Below are 22,084 nucleotides of genomic sequence, written 5' to 3' on the forward strand. Positions count from 1 at the left end.
CCCCCCCCCCCCCCCCTGTATCATCTAGTTGCTAAACCAGGAAGCAGGTGTGGTCTAATGTGGTGTATCCACAGGCCTCTAAGTGGAGAGTTGTCTGCACTTCTGGAATCATCTCTTGATTTTGGAGGCTATTGGTCTGCTGTTCTTCCTTTCTGCTGAGGATGACTTGGTTCCTTGACATCACTTCCCTGAAGAACAGAGTGACTTATCGTGGCTGGTGTCCTTCCTGACAAGGCCTCTCCTTTGGCTACTGGCTTACTTCATGCCTTTCTAGGAGCAGCCTGTGGTTGGAGGCTCTGGGGTGCACCAAGGGAGTTGTCCTCTAGGGAGTGGCCTACAGGCATACTTTTGACATTTGTGTGATGTTGATGAAAGTTATAAACACTGACAGCAGGGGGGATATCTGTCGTCCGCATCTGTGTATGTGTGACTTATGTCAGTCTGTGTGTCCCATTCCTGTTCCTGCCTTCCAGATAGCTCAGAATATGTAGCTCGTGTGCTAAGGCTCAGACACTTCTCTTTTGTAGAGTGCTACTTAGTCTTTCTGCTCCTTACTTGAAGCCTGGACATTCAGGCTGGGCAGAGCATACTTAAGTAAGTGATCACCCTTGCTAAGATCCCTGGCTTCATTATGGAGGTAGGTGGGTGCAGTGGGGGGGGGCGTATTGGCTATTTGTTTGTTTGGGGTATGCATGTAAGGTGAACCTGTGCTATGGTACGCATGTGGAGATCAGAAAACAAACTTTGGAAGTCAGTTCTCTCTTACCATGTGGATCCCAGGGATTGAAATAAGATTGTGAGATTTGATGGCTAGCACCTTTACCCACTGAGCCATCTTGCCAGCTCCAGTGTATTTCTTGTTGAAATACTGTGTTTGGTTGGTGCTATTTCACTTCGTTTGGTAGGTTATTTTTCAGAAGAGGAAAGACCAAAACAAGAGGAAGTCAGGAGATAGGGTGGTGGAAGCTAGGCCCATAATCTAGCCCTTTGGTTAGCGCCAGTGAGCACCAGCAGCACCAAGATGAGTTCTGTATTGGTGGAAAATTTAAGAATGTTATATAATTTGGGCTGGGTTGTAGCTCAGTAGTCAGCACTTGGTCTAACATGTGGGAGGCCCTGGGTCTTATTCTTAGCACTGCCAACAACAACAACAACAACAAAAAAAGTGATTTTTCCACTGCTTAAAAATGGCAAAACATTATGTGTAAGTTGTTAGTAACAATGGTTAGTAACTTCTCTGATAGGCCAGTGATAATGGCTCAGTGGGTAAAGGTCTCTGACACCAAGCCTAAGTTTGATCCCCAAGATCCACATGGTGGAAGGAAAGAATGGACTCCTACAAATTGTCCTCTGACCTATGAGGCTCTTATACCCAGTCTTCCCCCAACAACAACAACAAACTCTCTGATAAGTTTAAGAAGAGCAAGATCTTGACCCAGCCCTTAGCCAGAACACTGTGCTGCCCGCTTCATCTTTGTAGTGTGTCTTTATCTTGACCCATTGGCTGCCCTTGCACCTGCAGGCATCCTCAGTGAGGATGGGAGATTGATATTTAAAAAGCCTGATGATGCACTTGTTTCCTGTGCAGAACTGTCTTTTTCTGTACTTGAGGGGGAAAGGGGAGGCCAAGGTAAGGAGGTAGGAAGGAAGGGCCTCCTTCTCTCTGTTGGTAAGCTGAGTGGTACTCTGAATCTGGCTGTGCTGTCTTGTTCCTTGTAGCCTCACCCTGAGTGATGTAACACTATGGTTCAGGACAGAGTGGATTCAAGGGCCTCTTCATAGCTCCAAGGAAAGCTAGAGGTGTGGAACTAGGTGTGGCTTGGGAAGAGAGTGACAGTACTTTACCAGAGCCCTAAGGAGATAGATAAAGCGGGGGTGGGGGGCTGCCATACATGCTCACAGACACACTGTGTCACTGTTTTCACTGATCCACGGATGTCCATACCACTCTTCTCTGATATCACTGCTTGCTTTCAAGTCATTGTAGGCTGTGACAGAGGACAGATTTGGAGTTTGGAGAATGGCGTAGCCAGTGATAGCACCAGAGCTGAGCCTAGCAGCTAGAGCCTTGGAGCCCATTGAGTCTCATGCCCTGATTCTGTGTGGGCTGATCATACTCTGTCCCAGCTATCACTGTACGTTACGCACTGTGAGCCAAGGCCGTGTGTACCACTAGTGTACCTATGAAGCATTGTGGCTCTGGAGTCATAAGCACAGAGAGGTCAAGTTATGAGGTCATTGCAAATGCAGCAAGTGGACCAGCATTTGTGTGTGTGCGTGTGTGTGTGGTGTGTGTGTGTGTGTGTGTGTGTGTGTGTGTGTGTGTAGTACTGGTACTTGAGACAGGGTCTTATATGTAGTACTGACTAACAAATACTGACTCACTATCTTACTCTGTAGCTCACGGTGGCCTCAAACTCAGAGATCTGGATTTTACTTCTTCTCAAGTACTGGGATTAAAGACATGTACCACTGCTGCCCGGCTACACAGGCTTTTTTAAACTTCTATTTTAATTTTAATTTATTATGTGTAGGGGCAGGAGTTCATGCAATGGCACCAGGATAGAAGTCAGGACAATTTAATTGCAGGAGTTGCTCTTTCATTACCAGTGTGGGTCCCAGGGATCTAAGTCAAGTCATCAGGCTTGGCAGCAGGCAGCTTTATCCCCTGAGCCATTTCATCAGCCCAGAGCTGCAGATGTTGAGCTCCGACGTCTGCTCCACGACAGGCCTCTGGAGTGATTTTAGAGTTGGTGGCCACCTAGAGGTTGGCTTGTAAACGACTGGTGGGGAGAGGTTTCTAATGTACGGTTTAAACCTGACCAGGCTCAGCTGCTTCATGAGCAGATGGCAATCTCAGCACTGACTCTGGCTCCAGATGGAGTCAGAAAAGGTCTTGTTGATACAAACCCCGGGCTGCCCGTTAGGCCTGATCTCCACTGCAGTTGGTCTTTGTGGTCACTTTGTGAATGAGTAACTGGGTTCCAGGCTGTCCTGTGAGCTTGATCCTGTGTGGACGAAGAAGTCTTAAGGTTTTTGGAAACAGCCTCTGGCTGTGGCCTCACCTGTTTTAGGGCTCCTACGGAGCCTTCACTCTGGTGAAGAGGCATAGGCCCTGAGGACACATGTGCCTCTTATCTCTCCGTGGCAGGCGTTTGGTAGCTGCATGCATCAGAGTACACTAAGGGGGAAAGAGAGGACAGAGGTGGGGGAGTCATGCTAGAGCCAGGTAAGGGAATGGACCCTGGACTCTCCTTTGGGGTTTTCTCTTTGTTCCAGTGCCTTCTGTCAACCAAGAGCCACCTGTTGAGAGAGAATATCTAAACTGGATGGACTCTTGACTCTGGACCCCATACCCTCAAATTCCAAAGTTATGAATATCACTTCCTACGTCAGGTGCCAGGGACCCTCCTATGTATGCATGCCTCCTACTGTTGTGTGTCTTTGAGGACTTAGAGTTAGGCCAGTAAGGCTCACACTCATGTGTGAGGTCTAGCTAGGCCACACACCATCCTAGCCTCAAATGCAAGCCCTTCTAAAGGCTTCCTTCAAAGAAGTGGGATACATAATTTGATCCACCATGGAGTATGATTTAGTATTTGGTACTGAGTGGTCAGATAGGTAGGATTTCTCATTGCGGTTTTTCTGTTGTTCCCATTTCAAGGAAAATTCTATCTCGCTGCTGTCCTCCAGTCAACCCTGTGTACCTCTGCTTCAAAGGTGAGCCCCGCAGCCGATGGACTCAGAGGCTTGAGTGCCAGGGCACCATTGCAAGGGCAACATGGACACCTGCCTCTGCAAGATTGGTTGTCACAGGCCCTCAGTACCTTCCTGTGCGCAGCTGGCACTCATCACCTCCCCTAGGAGAGGACTCTGTGATAGAGAAGTCCCTTAAGTCCTTAAAGGACAAGAATAAGAAGCTGGAAGAGGGTGGCCCTGTGTACAGCCCGCCAGTTCAAGTGGTAGTAAAGAAGTCCCTTGGGCAGAAGATACTGGATGAGCTGAAGCACTACTACCATGGCTTTCGCCTGCTCTGGATCGACACCAAGATAGCTGCCCGCATGCTGTGGCGCATCCTCAATGGCCACACGCTGACCCGCCGGGAGCGCAGGCAGGTATGGATGGGACACGCTGTCTTGCTCTCCTTTCTACTCAGCTTATTCTGCTCCTTTTGATAAAAGTCAGTAAAGGTTTATAAACAATGAACCTTTCTCATCCTCCTAGTGAACTGTAATGTGAATACTGACACATTCTTTCCTCCCTTGGTGATTTCCTTCAGCCTTGCCCTTGATCTGGGTCTGTTTCTACTTCATAGACACTATGTCCCTCGGGGAAGTCTCTCAGTTATTTCTTTGACTCTGTGAGCCTGGTATGTAATTCCTTCTGTCCTTAAGCTCTGAGAAGGCCCTTCCTGGGGCTGGAGAGATGGCTCAGTCATTAAAGCACTTGCTGCGCTTATATGGGAGATGCCAGGTGATAGTGGTGCACACCTTTAATCTCAGCACTCGGGAGGCAGAGGCAGGAGGTTCTCTGTGAGTTCGAGGCCAGTCTGGTCTACAAAGTGATTTCCAGGACAGCCAGGGCTACACAGAGAAACCCTGTCTCTGGGGGGACGGGAGGGGGGGGGGACACGACAAAAGGGACTTTGTGGAGTTTGAGTTTAAAGATGACAGATTAATCTGGCAGAGGAAATTTCAAGACAAGATCTTTTCACCCAAGCCTGACCATCTGAGTTTAGTTCCCGAAGCATGTAAGGGTACAGGGAGAGAAATGGCTGCACCAAGTTGTTCTTTCTCTTCCACGTGTGTACTATGGCACACATTTACCCTCGCACATACATGATAGGTACACACATGTGCTTACACACATATAATGAAATAATTGTTTTTACCTAGGTTTATAGTGGGGATCAGGAGCAAAAGCTGAGTGGAAAGACTTGAAAAACTTACAGTTGGGCCAGAAAAGCCAGTCAAAAGTTGGAGCTAAGGATAGTGCAGTTGTTAAAGAAATTGGAACCATGGGGCTGGAGAGATGACTCAGTAGTTTAGAATGCTTATTGCTCTTGAAGAGGATCTGGGTCCAGCACCAGTATGGTGGCTCACAACCGTCTCTAACTCTAGTCACCAAGACTTTAGACACTCTCATTTGACCTCTTTGTATACCAGACATGCATAATGATACATAGACATACATGCAAGCAAAGCATTCGTGCACAACAACAAGAAAAAGAGAGAGAGATTGGGACCTTTAAAAACAAGCAAGTACTTTGTGAGAAACATGCCTTTAGGGCATCTAAGGAGTTGGTCAGACTGTGGCCTGTAGTAGGCTCTGCTGTGGAAAATTTTAAACTCATTTGAAGGACTTCACAGGTTCCTCTACTTGCAGGGGGTGTTCTGGGATAGCTTTCGTAGATTGCTATCTTATCTAAATGGCCCTCCTTTGGGCCGGTCTCACATTCTGTGCATCTGGTGAGCTGTGGGTTAGCACCCAGTCCTGTTTTTCTTAAGGCCATTAGCATGTTTAGACTGTGAGAAAGAGGTGGGTTTCTGGAGGTTATCTGCCAAGAGTCTGAGTCACACTGTGGTGAGTTGTAGTAATGGTAAGAGAGATGTTCCTGCCCTGCTCTGCCCACTGATGTTTCCACATCTTTGCAGTTTCTCCGGATTTGTGCAGACCTCTTCCGCCTAGTGCCCTTCCTGGTGTTCGTGATCGTGCCCTTCATGGAATTCCTGCTGCCTGTAGTTGTAAAGCTCTTCCCCAACATGCTGCCATCCACATTTGAAACCCAGTCCATCAAGGTGAGGCCACTGGGACTTTGAATGCAGTTTGAAAATTAGTCTAAGGATTAGGGTGACAGCTAAATCGGTAAAGAAATATTTGCATGAAAACACAAGGTCTTGAATTTAAATCCCTGGAAGCATGTAAAAACCAAGCTGGGTAGTGCATCTGTAATCTCAGGTCTCCTATGGTGAAATGGAAGGTAGAGATAGGATAATTCCTGAAAGATCATTGTCAGCTAGGGGCAAAACACAAAAAAGAGACCCTGTCTCAAACAAGGTGGTGGTGAGGACCAATACCCAAGGTGTCTCCTGATCTCCACACACAATGTCCGCACTCACATAAGTCAATATACATACACATACGTTAAACATACAAACACACACCCAAAAAAAAAAAATAGAAAGAAAATGAGTCTAAAATTCCTTCAGACCACACACTGTTACATGTGTTGTCTGGTTCTTTTGTGATGCACCAGCTGAGCTAAGTGATTATGTCAGACCAAATGAGGCCCCAAAACCTCACTGTCTGGTCCCTCATGAAACACATATACCAACGTCTGCTGTGAGGTAGGATTGAGGCTTCACAGAGACATTTTTTAAAAACGATGAAGTAGAGTTTAAGAATATGTCACACTTAGATTTTGTCCCTTGAAGGATATAGGTTGTGGGCGACTTGTCTTACAGTAGGCAGCATTCTAAGCAGGCTTCAAGACTACTTCCTACTGTAGAGACAGGTCATGGTGGAATGCAAGAGGGTGCAGGGCATGGCTGGGCTATATAACCTTTAATTTTCTCTCATAGGAGGAAAGGCTGAAGAAAGAGCTTCGGGTAAAGCTAGAGCTAGCCAAGTTTCTCCAGGACACCATAGAGGAAATGGCCCTGAAGAACAAGGCAGCCAAGGGGAATGCCACCAAAGACTTCTCTGCATTTTTCCAGAAGGTGTAGTATTCGCATCTGTCACACGATGATTCAAATGTCAAGCACTACTAGGCCTTTTCTTCCCTCTTCCTTCCTTTACTTCTCTTTCTTTCTCTCTCTCTCTCTCTTTTCTTTTAAATTGTATACTCAGCAGATAAAGCTCTAAGGACAGAGCTTAAGCTAACTGCCTGCTCCCTGTGCTCAGTCCCTCTCAAGGGAGCTATAGTGTATACAAATGCACCTCTTCCTGCCACTGAGAAACTGGGGTGTGGCATGAGAGCCCAGGGCAGTGCCCACAACCCTGATGGAAAGAGTACAGCAGAACTGACTGCACACTGGCATTCCCAGTCTCCTGGTGGACAGCAGCCTGGATGGTGATGCACGAGTAGGTGCTGTGTATCTAGTGCCTCCTGCAGGCTTAGAGTGCCTGAGGTATGACCACCCCTGGAGAGCTTGGTGACAGGTAGGTGGTCTGGCCCTCTGCATCTGCTCTCTCGGTTCCTTACTTCCAGCTGGAACCCAAAGCTAACTCTGGGAACAGGAGAATGCATAGTTTGTACTTAATGATTAATACTTGGGATTACTTCTGCAGATCCGTGAGACAGGAGAAAGACCCAGCAATGAGGAAATCATGCGTTTTTCCAAATTATTTGAGGATGAACTGACCCTGGATAACCTCACAAGGCCTCAGCTGGTGGCACTGTGCAAGCTGCTGGAGCTTCAGTCCATCGGCACCAACAACTTCCTGCGTTTCCAGCTCACCATGCGCCTGAGGTCCATAAAGGCTGATGACAAAGTGAGTTGCGGTGAAAGTCACAGCTGGTGCAGAGTCCTGTTCTGGCCACTGTGAGGCGCCCTCTCATCTCTGTATTTTGCACAGATTCCCTTTTCTCTCCTCAGGGCTCTGTCTTCTCGCTTTTCTCGTCATTATTGTTCTCACATAGTTCAGGCTGGCCTAGAACTCACTAAATGGCCCAGGCTAGCTTCGCTTTTGTGGCGATCCTCCTGCCCCAGGCTACTGAGTGCTGGAATTACAAACATAAACCACCACACCTGGTTTGTTTGTTGTTGTTGTTTTGTTTATTTGTTTCTTTTTGCTTGGGAAGAACAGTTCTGGGTATTGAACCCAGAGCCTCACAGTGCTACATAAGCACTCTGACTCCTGGGCTGTTCCTTTAACCCTCTTTTCTTTTCCCTAATTCCTTTAGATTTATTTCTGTATGAATGTTTTAACTGCATGTATCTATGTGTACCATGTGTGTGCCTGGCACCCTGAGAGTTCAGAAGAGGGCATGAGATCCTGAAACTAGAGCAATAGATGGTTGAGAATGACTAACCATATAGGTGACGGGAATTGAACCCTTGCATGAAGGAAGAACAGCTAGTACTCTTATCTGTTGAGACTCTCCAGCCTTGCTCTGTTTTCTTTTTCCATTTTTCATGCATATGTAGTATTTACGTGGGTATGTATTGCTCATTTGTGGTGTGTGTGCATGCGCACACGTGTGTGCGCGTACACGCTGGCGTCTACATGAGTGAGTTCATGTGTATGTGTAAGCCCAAGGATGATGTTGGGATCGTCCTCAATTGTTCTTCCATCTTACTCAGTCAAACCCAAAACTTAACACTATAGCTAGTTTCCTAGCTAGCTTGCTTTAGGCAGTGCCCAGCCTCTGTCTTCCAAGGCTGGGTGTCATATAACCCAGCCTAGCCACCAACTCACTATGTAACCACGATTAGAATTTAGCCAGGCAGTGGTTGTGCACATGCCTTTAATTCCAGCACTCGGGAGGCAGACAGGTAGATCTCTGTGCGTTTGAGGTCAGCCTGTTCTATAGAGCGAGTTTCAAGGCAGACTTCAAAGCTACAGAAAAACCCGTCTCCAAAAACAAAAACAAAAACAAAAAAAAAGATTAGAATTTAACTCTTTTTTATTTATTATGATTTATTTATTTTTATTTTATGTCCATTGGTGCTTGCCCACATGAAGGTCTGTGTGAGTGTGTTGGATCCCCTGGAACTAGAGTTACAGACAGGTATGAGCTGACATGTGGATACTGGGAATTGAACCTTAAAGACAATTTTTTTTAACATTTATTTACTTAGTGTGTCTGTGTGTGTGTGCAAGCATTGGGCATCACACATTACATGTGTGGAGTCAGATATACTTGCGTGAGTCACTTCTTTTAATCTATAATATTGGTCCCAGGGATCAAACTCAGGTTATCAAGCTTAATGGGAAGCGCCATTTTGCTTCCCTGGCCTTCAGTCAACTCTTAATTTTCTTGTCCCCCCCCACTGTAGGGATTGTAGTCCTGTCTCACCACACCTAGCCTTAGTACTCTTTCTTTGCTTTTTAATTTGAACAGACTGGGTCTCAGTTATCAAGCTAACCTTGAACTTTGAATCTTCCTGCCTCTGCCTCCCAAATCATGGAATTACCAAGTCTGACTTGCCTCTCTCTGCCTTCCTAATTTCTCTTCTCTTCCCTCCCCTTCCTTCCTCCCTGTCTCTTTCTTTTTATTCATTTATTTTGAGGCAGTCAAGGGCTCTCTACTTAGCTCTGGCTGTCTTGGAATTTGCTCTGTGCACTAGGCTGGCCTTGAACTCACTGCCTCTGCCTTTGCCTCTCAGGTGCTGAAATTAAAGGCATGTACATACCCTTGTTTTTCTTTCCCAAATATACTAGTTATAAAGTTCATATCCAATATTGTAGGACTGGGGATTCTGTGCGTCTTTTGCCTTTGTTGTCCTTCTTGCTTTTTGTCTGTTTGCTATATCATTTTTTTCTGAACTACAGGCACTGACTGTATTAACTGAGAGTCTTTCAGGAAGGGCGCAAGCCCAGGGGGCCTTGGGCTGGGAAAGTGTCAGGGAGCTAGCAAGGAGAGAGCTAGCAAGGAGCTGACTTTTTATCCTCAGCAGGCAGTAACAGTTACCTCCTCTCTGTCAAGGTGCCATTAGGGGCAAGTGGAGGCCCATGGTTTCCCCTCTACCCCTCACTGTCAAGTGGAGACCCGTGGTTCCCCTCTTCCCCTCACTGTCATGTGGAGTCAGGACTTCGACACCTGTCCACAGTCACGAGACCAGGTCCTGTGGTGTCAGTGGGGGCTTGGTGGGAGGCAGTAATGAGGGACTTCTGCCCTGGCAGCCAGGGTATCTGCAGAAGTGGAGAAGGGGGTGTTTACCTTAGAGAGTCAGCCAGTGCAATGGGAGCCCATGCCCTCACTTGTTCTAAAGTTGCTCCTTAACTGTAACGAGTCTTTCTCTGTCCAGCCAGCTAGCTCCCAAATCGTAACACAGAGACTTCTTATTAATTATGAAAGCTCGGACTATAGTTTAGACTTGTTCCTAACTAACTGGCTCTTATTATTTAAATTAACCCATGTATTTTAATCTATATTCCACCACATGGCAATACCTCTCTTCCATCTTGTCCCTCCTGTTTCCTCTCCATGTCTCCTGTCTTGTCTTGTGCACCTAGATTCCTCCTCTCTTCCTTTTTCTCCCTGGAAATTCCACCTATACTTCCTGCCTAGCTATTGGCCCTTCAGCGTTTTATTACACCAATCACAGCAATATATCTTCACATTGTGTAATAATATCCCACAACACTTAACTTGTGGTGGGACCAGGTAGCAGTGTGGAGAGACACCTATGTCACTTGTAGCAACAGAGTCACATGGAACCTTGCTGCAGAGTAGGGATAGAGAGCTTTCCTTTTTAGACCAGGCTGGCCTCGAACTCAGAGATATACCTGCCTCTGCCTCCCAATTAAAGGTGTGCACCACCACTACCCCACCTTTTTTTAACTTTTAAAATTGTATGTGTATTAGTGTTTTGCCTACATGTGTATCACATTAGTGCCTGGTTCTAATGGAGGTCAGAAGAGGACATTGGGTTACCTGGAACTATAGTTAGAGATGGCTGTGAGCCAGCATGTGGCTACTGGGAACCACATCCAGGTCCTCTGCAAGAGCAGCACGTGCTTCTAACTGATGAGCCATTTCTCCAACCTCAGTTGTGTTAACATCAGTGTCTCAGATCCAGATGATCCTGAAAAGCAATACTTGGCTTTCTTTTCCAGTTGATTTCTGAGGAAGGAGTGAACAGTCTGAATGTCAAGGAATTGCAGGCAGCATGTCGAGCACGAGGCATGCGAGCACTTGGTGTCACAGAAGACCGTCTGAAGGACCAACTGAATCAGGTATGTGACCTCAGTGACTAGTCAGAGCAGGTTAGTAGCTTTCTCCTCTGTTAGGAATTATCTACCTTTCTTCCAGACCAGCACAGGTGTATGCTCGTGTGTGTGTGTGTGTGTGTGTGTGTGTGTGTGTGTGTGTGTGTGTTCGTTCAAACTGGAAAAGTTCTTAGATTGGCACAAGGGGTATGCATACCAGGCCCAGAATTCAATCCTTAACACCGCATGGAAGTACACACAAACCTGAGCATGGTGAAACGTGCTGAGTCAGAAGGATCACTAAGTTTGAGGTCATCCTGGGCTATTGTGGAAGACCCTATCTCAGAACAAACAGAAGGAAAGAGGTCTAGGGCTATAGGTCAGTTGAGAGACTAGCCTAGCTTGCACAGGATGGATCTCTAGTGCCACCTGACATGACTGTTCACATCTGTAATCCTGGCACTCAAGATGTAGATGCAACAATTAGAAATTTAAGACCATCTTCAACTAAAAATCGAATCAGACCACCCTCACGACTTGACTACCATCGCATCCACCCTCTCAGCTACGCTAAGCCTGGGCTTCTCCAAGTGGGTGCTTGGTATGTGGCACTGCACCCTACCTGAGCGTGAGGGTCCTAAGGCAATAGTCCCTGTGCAGGTTTGTGGCAGTGAGTGACATCTATAGCCCCTCGTCTTTGGAGAGATGAGTCTGGTCTTCCTCCTAACTCAACTTCACACCTGTCCCTCTTGCCACTTTCCATGTACTCTCACATGTGACCAAATATGTGTGAATGCCTACTTTCCCACTAAACATGTTTCTGCAACCCTTTTTTTGCTGGTTTTTGGTTTGGTTTGGTTGGTTTTTCAAAACAGGGTTTCTCTGTAACAACCCTAGCTGTCCTGGAACTAGATCTGTAGATCAGGCTGACCTTGAACACACAGAGATCCACCTGCCTCTGCCACAGGAATGCTGAGATTGAGGGTGGACTCCACCACTGCCTGGCCCTTGCAATCCTTTCTAATTTGTCTTCCAAGGGCTTCTTCATCACTTAGGTTTCCAGCACAGACCTAAAGGCTGTGCACCTTGGTGAACTGTGAAATCCAAGGTCATAGTCATTTGACCTCTGCCTTTCTTCTGCAGCTGCTCTCCTTTTTCACTTAATCTTAGCTCTTCTTCTTCTTCCTTTTTTTTTTTTAAAGATTATTTATTTTTATGTGTATGAGTATTTTGCTTACATGTCTATATATGTACCACCTGCATGCCTGGTGACCTTTGGCTGTTAAGAGAAGGTGTTGGATGCTCTGGAACTAGAGTTACAGACAGTTGTAAGCATCCGTGTAAGTGCTGGGAATGGATCTGTGAGTTTGAGGCTAGCCTGTTCTACAGAGTGAGTTCCAGGGCAGCCACCCTACACAGGGAAACTCTGTCTTGGGAGTTGGGGGAGGGGGATGATGTCTCTATCTGCTAAGCCATCTTGTCAGCCTTCAGCTTGCTTTTAGCATAGTGTTGTGGGTTTAACTAGAGGCTACACATATGCTACAAACTCTTTGCCACTGAGCTACAGCCCCTGTCCTCTAAATTTTGTTGTTGTTGTGTGAGACCAGTTCTCACTGTATAGCCCTCAGTGTCCTGGAACTTGCTATGTGGACTATGATGGCCTCAGACTTAGAGATCTGCCTGCCCCTGCCTCCTGAGTGCTGGGATTAATGATGTAATTAATTCATCACCACACCCAGCCTGCCCTTCAAATTTTAAAAAAGAAAGGACAATTTTTCTAGACAAGGTCTCCTACTATATGACCAAGTCTGACTGAATTTCTAGGTATCCTTCTGCTTTCTAATTTTTTTTTAAAGATTTATTTATTAATTATGTATACAACATTCTGCCTCTGTGTATGCCCACACGCCGGAAGAGGGCGCCAGATCTCATTATAGATGGTTGTGAGCCACCATATGGTTGCTGGGAATTGAACTCAGGACCTCTGGAAGAGCAGCCAGTGCTCTTAACCACTGAGCCATCTCTCCAGCCCCTAATTTTTTTTTTAATTTATATCTAAACACATGGACCAGTAAGATAGCTCTGTGAGTAAATGTGCTTGCCTCCAAGTTTGACAACCTGAGTTTGATTCCCAGGATCCTTGTGGTACAAGAGAAGAAAGACTCCCAAAAGTCATTCTCTAACTTCTTTTTTTTTTTTTAATATTTATTTATTTATTAATTATGTATACAATATTCTGTCTGTGTGTATATCTGCAGGCCAGAAGAGGGCACCAGACCTCATTACAGATGGTTGTGAGCCACCATGTGGTTGCTGGGAATTGAACTCAGGACCTTTGGAAGAGCAGGCAATGCTCTTAACCACTGAGCCATCTCTCCAGCCCCTCTAACTTCTATTCATGTGCCTCTGTGGCACGTACTGCCACCCCCTCCCAAATAAACAAATGTAAAATAAATGAATAAAAACATAAAAGTTGCTATAGTAATGGGTACAAGTAATATATATGTATGGTACCCTAGGCGTTTTTTTTTTAAGTGTTGGGTTGTATAGCCCAGGCTGTCATAGAATGTGTGCGTGTGATCCTCTACCTCAGCTAGTGCAGGGATTACAGATATCCACCACCTGTTTTCAAGCACAGAGCAGAGTGACCATTCTTGAAGTACCTGGAGCTGATGGTCAGTTGTTCAGTTTACTAAGGTGTGTGTGTGTTTGTGTGTGAGTGTGTATGTTAATCTTTATGTGTATGGGTGTTGCATGTATGTTTGTGCATCTTGTGTGTGCAGGTCCCATGGAAGTCAGAAAGGGGTGTCAGATCCCCTGGAACTCGAGGTACCAACAGTTGTGAGCTGCCATGTGAATGCTAGGAACTGAACCCAGACCCTTTGCAGGAGTAGCAAGTGCTGTTTCCAGTCCCTGAAAGATATTTTTGAAATATATTTTGGAAATGTGTTTTAGTGACTTAATGAACCTATTTGCTCAATCATGTTTGCTGTGCCACCTAGACTGTGTCCCTCAACTAAGTCAAAGCCACAGAGGGAACTCTGGGATGCAGGAGAGGCACTGGGCTGTGGGTCAGCAAGGACAGCACTGCTAGCACATGTTCTTTGATTCCAGTGGCTTGACCTGCACCTCCATCATGAGATCCCCACATCATTGCTCATACTGTCCCGGGCCATGTACCTCCCAGACACCCTCTCACCTGCTGACCAGCTCAAGTCCACCTTGCAGACCCTTCCAGAAATCGTGGTATGTATTGTCGGAAGATTCTCTTGACTCATTATCTCTGTGGGCTTGGTATCCTGGCCTCCACAGCTGTGGGAGCCTCTCTACCTTGGTCTTGCTGTCCTCTTCACAGCTCCCTGGTTCATCTCCCTGCTCAGCCCCCCTGTGGCTCAGTCTCAAGCACAGCAGTGCTAGGGTGGCAAATCTGAATTGATGTATTTGAGATTTGCTCTGAAACTTAAACAGTTCTCTGATGGATGGAGAACCCTACTTACCCTTGGGATCCTGGAAGCACCTCTGAACACTTAGGAGGCAAAATCCCACTAGTGTATTCTGTTTTGTATGACGCGTAGGTGGTAACATTGTTCAGCTCGAGGTAAAGGTATTATAGGTCTGGCACCTTAGGCTCACTGGCAGTTACCTTCTCCTTCCACTTTCCCTCTAAGGCAAAGGAGGCTCAGGTGAAAGCGGCAGAGGTGGAGGGCGAGCAGGTAGACAACAAGGCGAAGCTGGAGGCCACACTGCAGGAAGAGGCTGCCATCCAGCAGGAGCACCTGGAAGAACTGCAGAGGGCTGCTGAGGCTGTGGTAAGCAGTCTGCTGTGACTGACTGTCTAGGACCAAGGCTGTCCCTGTCCAAGTTTTCTAGAGCCTGCCTTATGGCCACGCATGTGACTCTCAGTCCTATCCTGTCTTTGCCTGCAGGGGTCAGAGTAGTACAGGAGTGCTTGACTGTGGAGCTATAGCTCTCAGGGACAGTGTACTAGAAGACACAATTGGCATAGGAGGGGCTGGCTTAGCACCCAAGCAGGAGTCACCAAGGGACCCACCTTCTCAGGGTTGTTTTCCTAAGAGTGGCTGACTCCCTATAACTTTGCTCATCCCTTGGCCCTATGGTCTCAAAAGCTGCAGGAAGCTGTGACTGAAGCTTGGAATTGCCTAGGTTATTCACATGTCCATCCGTTCACCTGGACTAGCCCTAGAGACGGGCAGCATGCTCTGGCTGAGTCTGTTGAGGAGGTTCAGGTGGCCTGCTCATCCTGGGGCAGGGAACTACCACGGCTGGGTGATCTGTGGGTCTTCGTCACTTAGTAGATTATGCCAAGTGTACCTGTCAGGAGTATATGCTGAGTGTGGACCAAGGTGACACTGTGCTACTGCTTACATTTCAGAAGGACACCCAGCCAGAAGTAGTAGAAGCCACCATTCCTGGGAGGCCAGGGGCCGAGCTTCAGCCAGAGGTGCCTGTTGTGAGTGTGTCCTCAGAGACACTGAAGGATACAGCACCTGTGCTAGAGGGATTGAAGGTGAGCTGTACATGACCAGGGGAGGAGCAGGGCTGGACTGTGGGTTCCTTAGCTCCTAAAGAGGTCTTGCTGGGCAGGGCATTTTCTTACCCTCCAGCCAGTCCACATTTCAGACCCTCTCAGAGATCATGGTATGTGCTGTTGGGAAAGCCCATTGACTCACTCATTTCTTGGGGGGGGGTCTCACCTCCACAACCATGGAGCCCCTCTAGGGACACTGTTACTCCCTGGAGAGATGAAGTAGTGGCAAGGAGGCAGAGACCAGCCTTGGGGCTATGAGAAGCTTAGAGCCTTTGACACTGAGATGAGGCTGCCAGGCTCCTCATGGGTTTCTAGGCTCCTGTCCTCCTGTTTGTTGGACAATGGGAAGGGAAATAAAGGCTGAGCCCTCAAAGCAGAGCTTCCTGTGCAGAGGCCCACCCTGGTGTCATTTGCCAGGTTATTGATTAGGGCTGAGAATATGATTCAATAGAGTACTTGCATAGCATGCTGGGTCCTAGGTTCTGTGCCCAATACTGCAAAACAGAAAAAAAAAAATTGACTTTCCATCTAGTGTTGGAGAGGGTGTGGGGGGCCTAGATCACTTTGGAAACTATGGTTTGCTAAAGCCTCAGACTTATACTCTGTGATCAGCTGACCTAGTCCTGGGCATTGCCCCACAGTGGCTATACACAGACATTCACAGCAACTGTCATTGTAATCACTGAAGGCCAATAGGAAGGAGAAAAATATGCTTTGAGTTGCTGTCCAGATTAGAAAATCTTTACCATTAGATGCCAAAGTAGGTGAGCTGGTCAAGAGGCAGATCTAATACTTCCTCTCCTATAAAGTTCTAGAAAACAAAGCCTGTCCTGTAGAGCAGGAAGCAAGTCAGTCTTGCATGGGAATGGAATCCTGGGGAATAGAAAGGAACATTTGGGGATAACCAGTGTGCTCATTCTGCTGGCTATGGGATGAGTGTGTTAGGGTACAGTGCACCAAGAAGATGCAGAAAGATGAGCTCCAACTCACTTGAGGCTGTCCTTAAGTGCTTGCCTATGTGGCATGAACAGAAAGGCTTTCAACATTTAGGGACAGAAGCCATTGTTCCCTTGACTTAGGTTTATCTTCTTATTCATTTCTTTCTAGGGAGAAGAAATAACCAAGGAGGAAATTGACATCCTCAGTGACGCCTGTTCTAAGCTAAAGGAACAGAAGAAGTCCCTGACCAAGGAGAAGGAGGAACTGGAGCTGCTCAAAGAGGATGTCCAGGACTACAGTGAGGTAGGTGGGCATACAGTGCGGGGATGCAGAGTGTGGGTAGAATGCAGCTTTATCAGACCCCAAAGCATCAAGTAACACTCCTGTCATGTACATAACAAGGTGTCCAGAGAGAATGTGGAGAGAAGAGTCAAATGGAAAATAAATTTTGACCAAGGATACAGTTGACAGAGCACAAGGCCTAGCATGTATAAGCCCCAGCTTAGAGTCCAGGCACCACAGTAATTCTAATCAGGCCACTTTGTAGGTAAATGACACCCTTGCTGGTGCTAAGTAGATAGTGATAGGTATCTGAACCCCGGGTGTCACATAAACAGCCTGGTCACTTGATACATGAAATCTTACTTTCATTCATAACCCTTCAAGAGGCTTTTTTCTTTTCTTATCTAGTGGTTGTCCCTCCCTTCCTCCCTCCTTTTCTTTCTCTCATAGTGCTGGGATCGATCCCAGGGCCTTGTGCATGCTAGACACATGTTGTGTCTAACTACATCCTCAGCCCAAACAGACACTAAGTTTTTTGTGTGTATGGGGGGGGGGGTTGAAGACAGGGTTTCTCATTAGCTATAAAGCCAGTCCTGAACAAACTGTAGACCAGGCTGACCTCGAACTCACAGAGATCCATCTGCCTCTGCCTGCTGAGTGCTGGGATTAAAGGCACCACCACTGCCTGACTTTTTTAAACTTCTTTATTGAATCTTTGGGGGTTTTACATCATGCACCCCAATTCTGTCACCTCCCAGTCTTCCCATATCCCCTCTCATCCCTGTTGCATTCTAGCACTCAGGAGGCAGAGGCAGGTGGATCTCTGTGAGTTCGAGGCCAGCCTGATCTACAGAGTGAGTTCCAGGACAGCCAGGGCTGTTTGACAGAGAAACTGTTTCTTGAAAAACCAAAACCAAACAAGCAAACAAAAAACAAACATTGTTTTCTAATCTGAGGTAGCAGTGTTATTATCCCCACTCTGTTGGGCAAGTAATGATGTGGAGATTGCTAAAAATCAATTTGCTGTTTCTCATCTTCCCTGTGGTAGCCCCCCTGGCTGTATGACTTCTCCATCAGAAGACACATTTTCACCGGACAGACAAGACAGTGCTCATTCCCCTTGGCTCTTCACCCTGCTTCTGTCCCTGTCATCTTTGCTCCTTGTAAAGAAAGAAGGTGCTTAGCACTCCTTGAGCCTTTGGATGTTCATTCTCTAGTAACTGCAAAGGAACTTGATATTCAGAATAGATTTCTTCCCTCTAAAAAAAAATTTTTTTTGAGCTTACAAAAATAATTGTGGGCACGGTAGGCTAAACCAAAAAATTAGTGAGAACAAATTTGCATGATAGACATAAGATCATCCAATTTTCTGAGGCTGAATTGAATTCTTTTATTTAGTTTTTTGTTTTGTTGTGCTAGAGATCAAACAGGATCTTGTGCATAGTAGGAAGCATTGTACCACTGAGCCACATCCCAGCACAAATTAATGATTTGATTTTCTTTTCAAGTTCAAATTAATATAAAGCCCTCCCTCTCCTTTGATACAAACTTTTTAAAATTAGGACTTACAGGAGATCAAAAAGGAACTTTCAAAGACCGGTGATGAAAAATATATAGAAGAATCCACAGCTAGCAAGAGGCTGACAAAGCGAGTCCAGCAGATGATCGGGCAGATCGATGGCCTGATCGCACAGCTAGAGACCAGTCAACAGAATGGCAAACTGGGCCCCCAGGAGAGTTCTCCAACAGGGTAAGTGAGCCATGAACCTGTTCTAGCCTGGCTGCAGCTGCCAAGTGCTTTTGCTGGGATCTAATTCCAAAGCATATCTTTGGCCTCTGCCTGCCCCACCTATTGCTCAGGAGCAGCCAGGACCCCAAGAAGTCTTTGCTCTTATTTTTCTTTCCTTCACAACTCAGTTTCTATATCCCAGAGCTTGTTTTACTTAGGTAGCTCAGATCTGTCTCTTCCCTGCTTGTGTCCCCTGACCCATCTTTTTTCCCCTTCCATGGTGCCATCCCCTTGAGCTTAAGTTGACTCCATGTTCTTCAAACTGCCAGGCTTTCTCCCACTTCTTCCCTGTTCCAAACCCTGGTATTATGACACTGTTGTGGACAGTCTGCTTGCTTAAGCAGCCACCAGGAGACAGTGGCACACTCCATGCTTTTGTAACCCAGCTATGAGTAGGCTTGCCACAGTCCTGACCATAGACTTTTCAGGGAGGGCAGGTGCTTGCAGCTGGACTCTGCTTCTGCTCCAGGCCCTGTACCTAGCGAGCCTTGTTACCTCCGGATGAGGATGTTTTCTCTCTTGTATTGTCTGTTGGCTCCCTGGCAGACACAGCCTAGGGACCTGTGGTGCTCTCCATTGTGGGGTGGTGCCCATGGAAGCCAAAGGAAGGTATCAGATCCCCTAGAGCTGGAATTATAGACACTATGAGCCACCCAACATGGGTTCTAGGAACTGAACTCAGGTCTTCTGCAAGAGCAACAAGTGCTCTTAATCACTAAGCCATCACTAATCACTCTCCAGCCTCAGATTTTTTTTCAGTTTTATGTGTGGGTGTATAAGTGGTCTGTGTGAGTGTGGTATTTGTATATGTGCTATCTGTGCAAGTGTATGTATGCTGGTATACATGCTTATGTGCACATGGAGGCTGTCAGCCTGCAAACCCATGATCTTGCCTCTGCCCCCACCCAATAGAACTAGGGCTTTAGACAAATATGTGACTACTCCCAGCTTTTACATGGGTTCTGAGGATTTGAACTCAGGTCCTCATGCAGTAAGAGCACTGATAGCTGCTAAACAATCTTCCCAGCATCCAAGGATGTTTTCTTTCTTTTTTCTTTTTTTTTTTTTTGGTTTTTCGAGACAGGGTTTCTCTGTGGTTTTGGAGCCTGTCCTGGAACTAGCTCTTGTAGACCAGGCTGGTCTAGGACTCACAGAGATCCGCCTGCCTCTGCCTCCAAGTGCTGGGATTAAAGGCGTGCGCCACCACCGCCAGGCCCAAGGATGTTTTCTATCAGTCTCCATGCTGGCTTTGCATCCTAAAGGGAAAGAGCCTGAGGATCTCATGTGGGAAGAGTCATGCTGACATTTCCAGTTCATGCATGACCGCAGGAGCAGAGCCTATGGGAAGAGCTATGGGTAAGGCATGAGGCCGAGCACCTGGCCAATATCACATGCAGACTACACTCCCCAGGGAGAGTGTCATCAGTGTCAGTGAGCTCATCACCGCCATGAAGCAAATCAAGCACATTCCAGAACACAAGCTGATCAGTTTGGCTTCAGCCCTGGATGAAAATAAGGACGGCAACATCAACATCGATGACCTTGTTAAGGTGGGTCTCAGTAAGGCCTGAGCCAGCAGCTAGCCTGACTGCTTTTCTGATTTAGGGCCCAAGGGTTTGGGGAGGAACTGTTTTTCAGAGCCTTAAGACTCTCAGAAGGGAACTAGAGAGATGGCTCAGTGGTTAAGGACACTGGCTGCTCTTACAGAGGAGCAGGGTTCAATTCCCAGCATCCATATGACTGTCTGTATCTCCAGCTCCAGGGAGATACTGGCAAACACCAATATTCATACAATAACTTTAAAAAAAAAAAAAAGACTGTATTAGGAGGTTGGGTCTGCAGGCCCAGGTGTCTCAGGCCTTTGCTCTCCATTGAAATCACACTGGAATTAAGAAGTTATAAAAGTTATAGACATAATGGTGAGATAACAAAATTGAGTCCCTGCCCTGCCATAGGCCCACCTATCAGATGTCTCCTTGGACTGTTTCTGCATGTGCCCCAGGACCTTACATCCTCTTAGCTCTGGAAAACAGGGTGAACACACCTGTCAGGACCCCTTTGGGGGCTGCCTGAGACCTGAGAAACACTGAGTGGGTAGAGCATGTAGGATGGTGACTAAGGTCCAAGTACATCAGCCCACATACCCAAGTCAGGACCCAGCCTCTAGGGGACGTCTGGATTCTAGCCTGCAAATTACCATGGACCTACCTAAATTATAAATCATGTTTTTTGAAGGAAAAAACTGCCTTCATGGTTTCCAGTACACCTGATAAGTTAGTGGTTTTTCTAGCCAGAAATAATAATTACCATTAGTTCCATTTTAAATCAAGGCGCTATCAGACATACATGCTGAGCATTTTCCTCGCTCTCCCCTCAGTCTTCATGGCAGGAGCAGATATATCCCAGTGCCTACCCCTTGCTGTACCAGGGAAGCCACATTCAGGGCAGGTCCTAGACCTCCAGCACTATGGCAGAGCCATGCTGACTGGAACAGGGACTTGATGCCACAGTCTTGCTGTGAGGTCTGTAGCCTTGGGGGTCTGATACCCAGGCACCCATCGCATGCAGTGAAATGACCAGTGCCTAGCCAAGAAGATGGCTCAGAGGAGTCAAGTCCTGCCTCCCCAGAGTTGTCCCCGGGACACCAGATCATGCAGTGATACAGCCTTCTAAGTCCCCTCTCCTGTGTGTGCAGGTGATCGACTTGGTGGACAAAGAAGATGTTCAGATCTCTACCACCCAAGTAGCGGAAATTGTGGCCACACTAGAGAAGGAGGAAAAGGTGGAAGAGAAGGAAAAGGCCAAGGAAAAGGCTGAGAAAGAAGCCGCGGAAGTGAAGAATTAGAACTGCCTGGCTTTTGGCCCACAGGGTCTGCCTTCATCATGCTACACCAACCACAGTGGGGATGACACAAGAGTGATTGCTATGAGGTGATTCTTAGTGGCAAATCTAATATTTTATCTGGAATAAATCAGAAACTTCCTTAATCAAGCAATTTTTAATTTTCATCATTCCATGAAGATTCAGTCAGCCTGGAGCCCTAGAGCCCTCTGAGTGATTGTGTCTGGACTCATGCCTTGGTGTGGTACTAAATGGCCCTAACCCATGGGGTAAGGGGACAGCCACCATTAGGATCATAGCCTCACACTGACCCCTAGCTGCAAAGGTAGCTTGGGCTAGGCTGGGTAGGAAAATATTTCCCTGTTTATGTCCTTACTTGCTCAGGGTCTGGCCAAGCCTCTGTCCCTTGAGAGGAGAGTGAGAACCAAGTGGACTCCCAGCACCTGTGTGGAGCCAAGTAAATGTGCCTGCATTTCTCCAGAGGCCTTGGAATAGGAGGTAGACAGACACAATGCAGGCCTCCTCTGCGCTGAAGACACTGAAGTCAGTCTGAGGACTTGGGATTCCTCCAGGAGATCTGTATGCTCACTCCTCCACAGTTGTGTTGTAACCTTAGTCCCTGACAGCATTGTCTCTCTTGTATGGATTCTGAAGCATGTTGACTGGAGCGTTCTCAATTTACCCTTGATTTCCACCTTAATTCTATAACTGACTAGTACTGAATTTTCACACATGACTATTCGCCTAGCTCATGAGTAGTTCCGTAATTAACAGGGACATACACTGAAGAAGCCTTTGAAATGAA

At 46.8% G+C, this 22,084-nt stretch overlaps 1 protein-coding gene across 1 annotated transcript in view; it reads left to right on the forward strand.

The window, feature by feature from the left end:
• Positions 1–21,425, forward strand: part of Letm1 (leucine zipper and EF-hand containing transmembrane protein 1) — a 32,585-nt gene extending 11,160 nt beyond the window's left edge. Inside the window, exons 3-14 of the mRNA XM_050141152.1 lie at positions 3,665–4,115; positions 5,655–5,798; positions 6,582–6,719; positions 7,291–7,494; positions 10,786–10,905; positions 13,993–14,124; positions 14,547–14,687; positions 15,272–15,406; positions 16,535–16,669; positions 18,211–18,398; positions 19,849–19,987; positions 21,133–21,425. Of these exons, the coding sequence (XP_049997109.1) occupies positions 3,665–4,115; positions 5,655–5,798; positions 6,582–6,719; positions 7,291–7,494; positions 10,786–10,905; positions 13,993–14,124; positions 14,547–14,687; positions 15,272–15,406; positions 16,535–16,669; positions 18,211–18,398; positions 19,849–19,987; positions 21,133–21,282 (2,077 nt within the window). The 3' untranslated portion in view covers positions 21,283–21,425. The remainder of the gene's footprint in view (positions 1–3,664; positions 4,116–5,654; positions 5,799–6,581; positions 6,720–7,290; positions 7,495–10,785; positions 10,906–13,992; positions 14,125–14,546; positions 14,688–15,271; positions 15,407–16,534; positions 16,670–18,210; positions 18,399–19,848; positions 19,988–21,132) is intronic.
• Positions 21,426–22,084: the final 659 nt, after the last annotated feature.

The sequence above is a fragment of the Alexandromys fortis genome, unplaced genomic scaffold, assembly GCF_014885135.2.
Source record: "Alexandromys fortis isolate MF-2015 unplaced genomic scaffold, M_Fortis_MF-2015_v1.1 scaffold_7, whole genome shotgun sequence".
Taxonomy (NCBI): Eukaryota; Metazoa; Chordata; class Mammalia; order Rodentia; family Cricetidae; genus Alexandromys; species Alexandromys fortis.